This window comes from Dichotomopilus funicola (genome assembly GCF_033296635.1).
Source record: "Dichotomopilus funicola strain CBS 141.50 unplaced genomic scaffold C8A04scaffold_45, whole genome shotgun sequence".
NCBI lineage: Eukaryota > Fungi > Ascomycota > Sordariomycetes > Sordariales > Chaetomiaceae > Dichotomopilus > Dichotomopilus funicola.
The window spans coordinates 122,476-133,546 of NW_026944066.1; the positions used below are offsets into that span (position 1 = coordinate 122,476).

An 11,071-nucleotide genomic window follows, 5' to 3' on the forward strand; every position below is an offset into this window, starting at 1 on the left:
GCTGAAGACTGCACAGTATCCAGAAGAGAGTGGATATGTCCCAGACGTTGCGATCTCCCGCTCTAGGGCCGATAGACATGGGTGGTGGGAGTTCGTGCCGAAAGATTGCCTGGACACTAACCTGCTTCATCATGCTCTCCCGAGATTGTCGGGGCTCCTTGGAGCGCATTGTGCCCAGCGTGTAGCCTTTGTGCAGAGATAACTAGTCGGTATCTGACTGGCGAGGCCAGCCGGGCCCTTGGAACAGAGCACGCATCTTGACCTCCGCTCCTGGACCCTGCATCGTACCCCCCTCCCCAACCTTTTGAGACCGTTGTCGAACACTCCTTTCCTAGCTCCTAGCTAGGTTCGTCGGCCCCGGACGATCCGCACCGCGGATTGACACATTGCAGCACGTCAACCGTTCCTCTCATGGCGGCCAAACCATCGACACTCTCTGCTTAAAGTGTGGGGGTCCTGCCCGGCGTCCTCTCCTCCGTCTCGAAGGCACTTCTCACCTTCCATCGACTCCATCATCCCCGTCCTGTGACGGGTTCTTTTGATCAACCAGCAAGTTGCGAGCTTGCCACCCGTCGGTGAAACTCAACAAGCCCCCTGGGCCCCTGAAACTACTTACACCCTCTTCTCCCCCCTCATCCCACGCTGCGGCCGTCAAGAAAGAGCCGCATCCCTCTTGCCCAACATCAGCTGCGACCCCCAACCCCACGGGGAACCCTTTCTCGTTGGCCAAGCTCGCCCTATCCCACGCCTCATCCCACTCTCATCCCACTTAGCCGCCGCCCTATCGAGATGGCGCCCTGCGCAACAGGCGAATCGGCAGCGATGCACCTTGCCGGCGCCTCCAAAACCTCGACCATTAACGCGTCCGTCCTCCATGGGCCACGCGACCTGCGCCTGGTACGGCACCGCTTTTCTTCCTTATGCTCCTTCCATTCTTGACCTTAGCGTTCACGAGAGATCTCAGATCTCTAGCTGGTGACACACAACGGTCGCCAGCTGAGCATGTGGCTCGGGTCTGGTCCCTTGTGTTGACCCAACTACGTGCCACACATACACATGCACATATATGCGCACACACACTCTCTCAACAACACACTTACTTGGCGGGCTTTCCGCTAACTTGATGGCTCACATTAGGAGCGGAGGACTATCGAGGACCCTAGCATCGGTGAACTTCAAGTTGCTATCCACACCACCGGAATCTGTGGGTCTGATGTCAGCTACTACAAGAAGTTCGCCAATGGCGACCTCTGCGCTTGTATGCCCCTCTCACTCGGCCACGAATCGTCGGGTGTTGTCGTCGCCATTGGTCCCCAGGTGACCGGCTTCAACCTTGGTGATCGTGTTGCCCTTGAGGTCGGCATTCCCTGTGGCCAATGTGGCATCTGCCGCAAGGGCCGGTATAACCTCTGCAAGCGCATGAAGTTTAGGAGTAGTGCCAAATCGGTGCCACACTTCCAGGGCACATTACAGGAGAGGATAAATCATCCGGCTACGTGGTGTCACAAGTGAGCCTTCCCCAACCCAACTCGACAGACGAAGATGGATCAACTGACTTGTTTCTACCTGTTTAGACTGCCCGACAATATCTCCTTTGATGCTGCCGCTCTCCTAGAACCCCTCTCTGTCGCGATCCATGCAGTCAACCGGGCAGAACCGACACCCGGCTCTTCCGCCTTGGTCATTGGCGCTGGCGCCGTTGGCCTCCTCACGGCGGCCATGGCCAGGCAGTCCGGCTGCTCGACCGTGACCATCGCTGATGTGGATCAAGGCCGAGTTGAGTTCGCCATCGCCAAGGGCTTCGCTACCCACGGCTACGTTGTTGAGCGGCCCTTACACAGCTCGCCCAGTTGCTCGTCCATGTACAGCCCTAGTAGCTCCGGCACATCCACCCCGCTAGACGGCGTCATGACGCCTGCCAGCACGCTCTCAGTTTCTTCCCAATTTGACTACGCCAGGTCGCTTGCCGCCGATATGCTCTCGCTTACAGCCTCTGACCCGTCGATCTACAGCGACGAAGAGGAGGCTGACGGCGTCGACGTCACTTTTGAGTGTACCGGAAAGGAAGTCTGCATGCACACCTCGCTGTACGCTACCCGCGCCGGCGGCAAGGTCATCATGGTGGGCATGGGAACCCCCGTGCAGACAATCCCCATGTCAGTCGCGCATTTGCGCGAGATTGATATTCTCGGGATCTTCCGATATGCCAACACGTATGTCACTGGCATCAAGCTGCTATGCGCGAGCGAGCGAGCGAGGAAAGCGGGCAAAGCTGGTGTCAGTGGTGGTGGGTGCTTATTGCCATTCCTAGACCAGATGGTGACACATCGGTTCAAAGGATTGGAGAATGCAGACCGGGCGTTTGAGCTGGCGAGTAAAACAGTCGATCCGGAGGGGAAGCTAGTGTTAAAGGTTGTTATTGAGGCTTGATGCCTAGGTCAGATACCATTTGTTTTCCTTTATCTTGTTTTTTTCCTTGCCTCCTCTTTCACATCCAGCTTTTTCTTTGGTTTTCCTTTTCAGACTTGGCAGGCAACATACTATACATAGATGGACGGACAGAACTGGGTTGGTTGGACGGTCGGTTTGTTGGTTACGTCAATGATCGGGTAGAGCTGTAACTGGATGGTTTCTTGGTTTCTTTTCTCCTTTTTCCCCCTTCCCTTCTTTTTCTTTAACAACGCGAGAAACTCACGATTTTAGGCGCAGCTGAAGAGGGTAAAGAAGGCAAAGAAAGCGATACATGAGCGTTAGACAATGGTTCGGCCAGATGGGCTTTGGTTGATCAGTTTGGGCGTCGGTTATGACTCTTTCTTTTGGAACTTTTCCTTTCCATGTTTTTTAATTATTCACAGATAACAGTTCTCCTTGGGACTTGGCGTATTGGGAATGAAATTTTAGATGAAAAGTATGAAAACATGCTTCTGGTGATGAAAATGAAGTGGTTAAATAACTGCCCTTGAAGTAGGCCCGTACTAACTCGCCTGCTAAACTAAGTTTAATAATCTTAGGCTCCTAGTGGACGCTGTCACTCACTCTTTTCCTGCACCCTCAAACACCGCCCTCACTGTCAATAACCCCTTTCTACCAAACACCACCGTCAATGAACCATTTTCATGAGAGAGGAAATGGCTATGCCTCTATTGAGTCACTGGTTCTTGAACGCCAAAACAAATAAAACAAAATAAAGGAATACACAAATAACCCACTGGCACATCTAAGGCGTGCCAGATGCCAACTCCTTATGCTTGCTTCCGTGGCGTAACCTGCATCATACCGGTTCAAACGGTTCATTTCCGTAAACCACGGTCATAAACTCCATTGTAATTGTCATTGTCATCGCAGTCACCATCCAACCCCCGAGGTTGCTCTTCGTGTAAGTGTGGACGAATGTGTGCCTTCCATCTATTCCTTAGACGAAGCAACCCACGAAAAAGCCCATTTTGCGCCTACTGCTCTTGCTACCATTCGACCTAGTACTCGGCAGCAGTAGCAGGATATGAGCCCAGCCCAAATTCGGATGTGAGCAATGAATGGTCGTACGATCCGGCACTACCAAACCCACCACCCCCACTGCTACCGCCCAAGTTCCGGCCCTGGCGCTGGTGGCGGGCAGACTCGACGATGTGGAACTTCTTGCCGGCCTCGCGGGCCTCGTTAACGCTCGAGACGAGATCGGAAATGAGGGAGATGAGGTTGACATCGTTGGTCTCGCGGCGGATTTCTTGTTCTAATGTGTTAGCCAGCTCACCGGGGGCGGTGGCGACTAGGTCGGCGTTGGTGACGAGGGCTTGGATGTGTCGGAGGATGGTATTGGAAGGGACGGTATATTGCTGTGCTGGGTCGGCGCGGGCGGCATCGGCGGCGTCGGAGGTCGTTTGCTCGCCAGAAGTGAAGGTGGGTGGAAGGTTTTGGAGGTAGGTGATGACGAGGGCGAGACGGGACTTCATCATCTTGACGGCGTTGTACTTGGCCTGGAGAGCCCCCATGTACTCGGACTCGGCGCGCGTGAGGTTGGCATCGAGGTTTGTTTTAGTGACCGATTGTTCAGCAGCGGCAGCAGCGGCAGTGTCCTTCTTCGATTTGCTGCTCCCAGCGTAGGCGACCGCCCTACGTTTGCCTTTGCCATCATCTACAGCAATCTTCTGATCAAACTGCTCCAGAATGTGTTTCTCCGTGCTGTCTACGGCGGCACTAGAACCCCCTTCCCGGATAAATTGCATCGCGATCATCTCGGCCTCACCGGAATCTGTGGTGTATGGCAGCTTGCGGAAGCGTAGAACCATCTTGGTAGTCGTGTCAGCATCCTTCATCTCTTTGTCCTCGCCCGCAGTATCTTTAGCGTCCTCCGCTTCCATATTGCTCTCGTATATTGTAATCGGAAGAGGGTCCCCGGAGGCTGCATCTAAGATGTCTTCGACATGGAAGCCGAGAAGGACGGCCGACTCGTTATAGGCGCTGATCTGGTTGTGGATGGGGAGATGTAAGGCAGAGGGTCCGGTTTTTGGTACGAGCGAGTACCAGCCGACAAGGTCGAGGGCAGGATTTTTGTGAACAAGTTTCACTAAAAATCTATCAGCAAAGTGTCGCAGCGACAAGGTAGTAAGCGGAGGTACCAACTTTGCTCCAAGCGACTCTTGAACCACTCATGATCAAGCTCGTAAAAGCCATTTTCATTCTTAGCTGACTTGCAGCTAAAACTGTGTTCGATAGTAACCTCGTGGCCATTCTGCTGCCCCAATAACACGCCGACAACAGCGCCAGACAGGCCACGCTGGTAACCGCGAACGATAAAGTCGGAGATCTCGAGGATAGGTAACGGGTGCAAAACGACCTTGAGGCCCGAGTCGGACGCCTTTTGGGTCGACAGCAGCTCGTTGGCTGCTTGGCCGGCCATGTTTCGTTTGGGAGGAAGTGGGTGAGGGCCTCTGATCCAGGTCGGGGTTCGATGAGGCCAAAGGAAATCTTTCCTGGGCTCGTGTGGATGAATTTGAAGGGAGTCGTGTTTGTTGATCGTTTGGCGGGGTTGGTCGGTTGACAAGGCAGAAATGCAGCCTTGCCCCGCCGAAGCTCCGGGGGCTGCTGTGCTGGTGGTGCTGGATTCAGGCAATGCCTGACAGCTGTGGAGAGCTCCTGGCAGTTGGCAAGTTCCCTACAGCTGACAGCACAAACCAGGAGGAGCTCAAGTTCAACTTACACCACACGGCCCATTCAAAGAAAGGTTCCAGCTGCACCTTCCGTTGGAAACAAAAGCAATGGTGAATTTTAAAAGTGTTAAGGATGGAATCTGTCATACAATTTCCTTAATCTCGATCTTCACCTCTTTGCCCAAACCTTTATGTTACAATCGTGATTGGCTAATATCTTCACATTCAACATTCACAACTGTCAGTGATTGAGCTCATTCACAACAAGAGTGCAGAGTTCGCGCTGGGTCCCCATTACTCGCCCTTTTACTAAGAGGTGGTTGAAAAGAGTCTTCTTTTTATTTTATGTTTGTTTCTTTGCCCATATCCACACCCTGTTCTTCAGCAATAAGCTTTTTACACGGTCTCCAAAGAACCGGAGAGGTTTGTTTGGCAACATGCTGTTTCGTTTCCAAGAAGATTCAACTTCTTTTCCCCCAACCGCCAAGAAGAAAAGCCTCCTATTCTTTTGGGTGCTTGAGCATATAATATGGCATGTCCCCTTGTATCAAGTATGGGGTGATTATGCCCCCAATTCATTTTTCGCTACTCCGAGCTTCTCATCCCATCTTCAATACACGCATCATGCTCGAGCAGTCCAAGGACGGAGACCGGTCCCAAGCACCGACTCAAGAGGTTGGTTTGGAACACCTGGGCCTGCAAGCTGCGCCTCAGAAGCGCCCGGCTCCTGACGATGAGCTTGAGTTTATCTCCTCCAATCCAGTCAAGAAAAGAAAATCGACCCCGACACAAACGCAGCCTGGGCCAGACTCCACTCCTCTCACACAGCACTCTCCTACTTCTGTTTCTACTCCTCCGCCTTTACCCGCTCACACCACTCTTGCTACATCTCCTGCTCGGCCGCCTACCCTTCAGGTTTCTTCTCCGCAACTGCAACAGGAACCCTCAAACACGAGCACGGCAGCACAGATACCATCACCAACACGCCTCATCGACCGTTGCCGTAGTGCCTATGGTATACGACCGGCCGAGATCCGGAAGCAAGTCTTTGTACCGGAACCACGTGGCGGATCATTGCCGACCTTTGACCAGTTCGCCTTCCCAAGATTCTCTTCTCCCATACGAGGCCCGCCCACACGACTCTCGGTGGCCATATCGCCCAAGCAGCTCCCTTATGCTGTCCCCACACCGCAAGCACCCCCGGACACCGGCCAATCCTCCGGACCTCGCTCATTCCAACCCGCGGTCGCCCCCCAAACCACAATTGCCTTCAATCAGATCCCGTGTCTTGACTACAACGGTGTACCGGTCACTAGTCGCGGGTTTGATATGGGGCAAATATTCTGTGAAGGCGGCTTTTTGGACGGCATAGGCGCTGGGTTGAAGGATGCAGCTAACCCCACGCCGCCCCCTACTCAGGGGCCAGACACGCATGAAAATGTACTACCGACGGCCAACTTAGGCATCAGTACCGTGGCGTCGCAATCCCTCCAAGGCGCCGGGACAACATTGACATCCCTTCCGACCATAACCACGTCGTGCCCACCACAACATCAAGATGGTACGGCCAAAAGCGGTACCGTTCTCGCGGGGCAGACTGGGCTGACAGGCCAGTTGGGTTACTTCCCAGTTGTGCCTCGTCAGTACTTACAAAACTTCCAGCCAGGCAAGCCAACGGGGGTCGAGGCGGATTGCCCAGAATGTGCTCGAGATAGACAACAAGCAATTTTGCGTCAAGCCCAGGGGTTGCCCTTGCCGAACTATTTCCCATCGCATTTTCCCATCAACCAGTCGCAACAAAATCGACAACAGGGAAATCGCAACCAATCCCCAGCGGCAACGGAAACCCCCCACGCCCCCACGGCACATCCATCCTCATTTCCTTCGGGGCCGTCCCTCTCTTTGCCCCAGTCTCAACCAGCAACAGGAGCAGAAACAGCCCAACCAATAATCTCCCACTACCAGCAACAACAGCACCAAGTCAAATACGGCCTACAGCCGCAGATGCAACAACAAAAACCAGCTCTGCCAATTCTACACCAAACCACCGCGTACCCCGCGCCAGTGCCCACTAGTCAGGGACTTTCACCCTCAAGCCTTCTGCAGGATATTGCTCACACGATTCGGTCTGGGTTCCCATATGCCCAAGTGGCGGCACGGAATGGGACGCCGCCAGACAAAGTGGTTGAGACAGTGGGAAACTTAGTGATTACACATTTGCTGAGGATGGCTTCCCAGAGCCCCAGGGTGCGGTAAAGGCTCATATGGTGCGGCACGGGAGCTGATAGCTCTTTTCTTCTTTTTTTGTCTTGTCAAGCTAGGTAGGGTGTGTATGATTGGGTGTTTTACTTTTCATCTGGGCGGTTGTTGGGAGCATTCCAGTAGAAGGATATTGTTGGGAAATGAGGGGATACATTCTGTAGAAACAATGTGACGACATGGAATTACGATTTTGGTTTTGTTTCGTTCCCTTGCTTGTCTCGTCTTTCGACCCCTTTTGTTTTTGTTGACACCGCTGGCAGTCCTGTATGATTATCTAACAGCTGTCTGACCGCTGTAATGAGTTCAAGAAATCCTGCGCACTAATAAACTTGAAAAAGCCCTCGGCGCCGAGCCGAGTGCCGGCCCCGGGCTTGGCGCCGTCAAGCGACCGAGTGGGCTCCGTCTTGGCGACATGGATCAAGGGCCGTCCACCGCTCCGGAGCAGGGATATTATTGCGGGCAGAGAGCGGAGGCGGGGATAGTTTATGTCAGCCAAGCACGTGCCTCACATGCGAAGCAAGGGTCTAAGTGGAGCCAAGCTTGGGCCAAGCGAACGACACATCCGAGGCATCAAGCTCAGTTGAGGCGGTTTTTTTCTCTTGTTTTTTGCAGCAAGGAAAAGGAATGTGAAAAACCAAGGTTTTTGGAGTGGCGTGGTCAGCTAGCTCTGTGGGGGTTTGCCTCTAATAGCTTGCGTCCACAGTCCAATCGGCTCCCCAGCTTTTACTGTATTGATTACTCCATGCGAGGCTTTGTGTAAATGCCGATCGATCGTCATCCTGCAGAAGTTAAATAATTTTGGGTGATGCTGCATGCCCGGTAGCAGCATGGCGGCATTTTCGTTTTGTCACGTTACTTATCCAGGACTTACACTACACTCGAGACGTCGTAAACGCTCACCGACGAGTTTGCGCTAGCGTCGGTTTATGTATTCACCTTTCTCATGCGTTTGTGACTTGTGCGGAGAAAAAGCACTTTGCCCAAGACTTGACTTTTTGAGATTTTCTTGGACCCGCTCCCGGTCTCTTCCCCATTTCCAAGGATCCCATTTCTTACCATATTCCCATTCCTGTTGTGACCCTCCAGATCTAGGCCCAGCGTCTCGGATCGCCCCGACCAACTCCCTTCTGTCTCCAGTGCACTTTCCCTTTTCCCTCATTACCCACTGGAACCGCCAGATTTTGTCCCCCTTTGGCGCTTCCTGTTGTGTCGCTCTCATTGTCTCAGACTCCCGCGCGGGTCGCCCCCCTTGACAATCCCCAATCATATTAACTATCCACCGCTTACGCCGCGGGCCAAGTAGCGCTACACAGCAACGGACAATCCAACCCGAATGGAATTCGTCGTTGAATTCTTCTCTCTACTCCTTAAACAGATATACTGAAACTGAGCGGTGTGTCGGCTCAACGCTATCCGAATATCTTGTACATACCTACCCATCACCTTCCCCGCTAAACGGCAAACCAACCGCGGCAAACTATCGCCTGACGGGCGAACAAAATGCCTTCCACCGCCGTGGACGCTGAAGCCGGCAACCGGCGGCCGGGATCCGTCAAAGAGGTCAAGTCCGGCGCGGACGGGGCTGGGTCCTCGGATGTCTCCATCCGTAGCCTCCCCGGTGACCAAACCCATCGGACGCTCAGGTCGCGCCATATCCAACTGATTGGTACGTACCCAATCGGGGATGAGGGTAATAAAGAGTAGAATATCAGGAGAGCCCTGGGATTACTGACTTTTGTGGTAGGTATTGGCGGGACCATTGGCACTGCGCTGTTTGTCCAGATCGGAAGGGGTTTGATGGATGGCGGACCCGGGAGCTTGTTTCTTGCTTTCTCTTTGTGGTAAGTCAACATGTGCAGTACATGAAGACATGTAACCATCCGTCTGACTTACCTGACTTACACTTAATTACTAACAACCGTGTGTAGGTGCACCTTTATCCTGGCCGTGACGCTGGGCATGGCCGAGATGGTGACCTACCTGCCCATCTCCTCGCCGTTCATCCGCTTCGCCGGCCGCTATGTCGATGAGGCGTTTGGGTTTGCCGCCGGGTGGAACTTTTTCGTGTTCGAGGCCGCCATGGTGCCGTTTGAGATTACTGCGTGCAATGTGATCATCCACTACTGGAGTAAGGCCGTACCGGCTGGAGGGATTATTGCGATTATTATCGTGCTCTATGCGTAGGTTCTTTTTTCCCCTCCCCTTTTTTTGCAGGGATCTAGCAGTCTTCGGATTTGGCTGACCGTTCAGACTCATCAACCTCCTTGCGGTCAAGTGGTATGGCGAAGTCGAGTTCTGGGCCGCCCTTGGCAAAGTTATCCTGATCGTCGCCCTCCTCCTGTTCACCTTCATCGTCATGCTCGGTGGAAACCCCCTGCACGACCGCTTCGGCTTCCGCTTCTGGTCGTCTCCCGGCGCGTTCGCCGAGTACTACCACACCGGCAACCTCGGCCGCTTCATGGGCTTTCTCCAGTGCTTCATCCTCGCTTCCTTCACCGTCGCCGGACCAGACTACGTCTCAATGGCTGCCGGCGAGTGCGAGAACCCACGCGGTGTCATGCCGCGCGCCTTCAACGCCGTTTTCTACCGACTGACCGCCTTCTTCGTCCTCGGCTCACTAGCCGTAGGCATTCTCGTACCCCACGACGACAAAATAATGAAAACCGCTTTCAGCACTGGTGCTCCCGGCGCCGCCGCGTCCCCTTACGTCGTGGCCATGACCCGTCTGCACATCGGGGTGCTCCCGCACATCGTCAACGCCATGGTTCTCACCGCCGCCTTCTCCGCAGGCAACAGCTACGTCTACTGCGCCTCACGGTCCCTCTACGGCCTCGCCCTCGAGGGAAAAGCCCCGCGCATCTTCACGCGCTGCACGGCGCGCGGCGTGCCGCACTTTGCCGTCGGCGTGGTGCTGCTGATTGCGCTGCTGGGGTTTCTGCAGGTGTCCAACGACGCCGCCGTAGTGTTGCAGTGGTTTGTGAACCTAGTCACGGCCAGTCAGTTGATCAATTTCAGCGTGATCAGTGTCACTTACTTGCGGTTTCATGCGGCGTTGCACGCGCAGGGGGTGGATCGGAGGACGGGGTTGCCGTATCGCGCGCTGGGCCAGCCGTATGCGGCGTGGTATGCGTTGTCGGGGACGTTTGTTATGACGTTTATGGGTGGGTATACTGTGTTTTTGCCCGGAAAGTGGGATTTGCCGACCTTTTTGTTCTCGTGAGTACATTTACTTTACATCACCTCCTATCCTTCGCCCGCCTGGGACCGGATTCAGGGGTAAGGGTTAGGGTTATATGTGAGCGGGCGTTACCAATACTGACGATGAGAACAGCTACACCATGATCGCCGTTTGCCCGATTCTGTACGTTGGATATAAGATCGTCAAGAAAACCAAGATTCTCTCCGCCAAGGACGTGGACTTGCGGAAGAACATGGACGAGATTGACGAGTATGAGCGGAATTATGTCCCGCAGCCTGCGAAGTATGTTCTCTCTCCTTAGTTGCTCCCTCGGATGTTTTCGCCTTGCGACATGCTAACAAACCGCAGAAACACTTATCACAGGGTTTTGGATGTCATTTTTGGGTGAGGCTCTTGGCGTTTGGTCATAAATCGGCTAGTCACAAACGGCGTGTTTTTCTCGTCCCAAGACATTACAGTAGAT

General features: G+C 53.9%; 4 protein-coding genes across 4 annotated transcripts; 3 read left to right on the forward strand and 1 right to left on the reverse strand.

The window, feature by feature from the left end:
- Positions 1 to 789: 789 nt before the first annotated feature.
- On the forward strand, positions 790 to 2,430 carry C8A04DRAFT_38323 (putative sorbitol dehydrogenase; the record flags this gene model as incomplete). Its single annotated transcript, XM_062784202.1, has 3 exons — positions 790 to 897; positions 1,138 to 1,508; positions 1,575 to 2,430. 3 exons carry the CDS (start codon positions 790 to 792, stop codon positions 2,428 to 2,430), a joined length of 1,335 nt encoding a protein of 444 aa, XP_062635742.1.
- A 1,043-nt stretch (positions 2,431 to 3,473) lies between these two features.
- C8A04DRAFT_38324 (uncharacterized protein) lies at positions 3,474 to 4,897 on the reverse strand (the record flags this gene model as incomplete). Its single annotated transcript, XM_062784203.1, has 2 exons — positions 3,474 to 4,564; positions 4,621 to 4,897. The coding sequence occupies 2 exons, from the start codon at positions 4,895 to 4,897 to the stop codon at positions 3,474 to 3,476; spliced, it is 1,368 nt and encodes a 455-aa protein (XP_062635743.1).
- Positions 4,898 to 5,771: 874 nt separating this feature from the next.
- C8A04DRAFT_13295 (uncharacterized protein) lies at positions 5,772 to 7,403 on the forward strand (the record flags this gene model as incomplete). The annotated part of the gene is made up of 3 exons (XM_062777657.1): positions 5,772 to 5,990; positions 6,117 to 6,492; positions 7,171 to 7,403. 3 exons carry the CDS (start codon positions 5,772 to 5,774, stop codon positions 7,401 to 7,403), a joined length of 828 nt encoding a protein of 275 aa, XP_062635744.1.
- Positions 7,404 to 8,909: 1,506 nt separating this feature from the next.
- On the forward strand, positions 8,910 to 10,996 carry C8A04DRAFT_30002 (amino acid permease/ SLC12A domain-containing protein; the record flags this gene model as incomplete). The annotated part of the gene is made up of 6 exons (XM_062781216.1): positions 8,910 to 9,075; positions 9,154 to 9,250; positions 9,338 to 9,589; positions 9,660 to 10,625; positions 10,741 to 10,890; positions 10,957 to 10,996. 6 exons carry the CDS (start codon positions 8,910 to 8,912, stop codon positions 10,994 to 10,996), a joined length of 1,671 nt encoding a protein of 556 aa, XP_062635745.1.
- Positions 10,997 to 11,071: the final 75 nt, after the last annotated feature.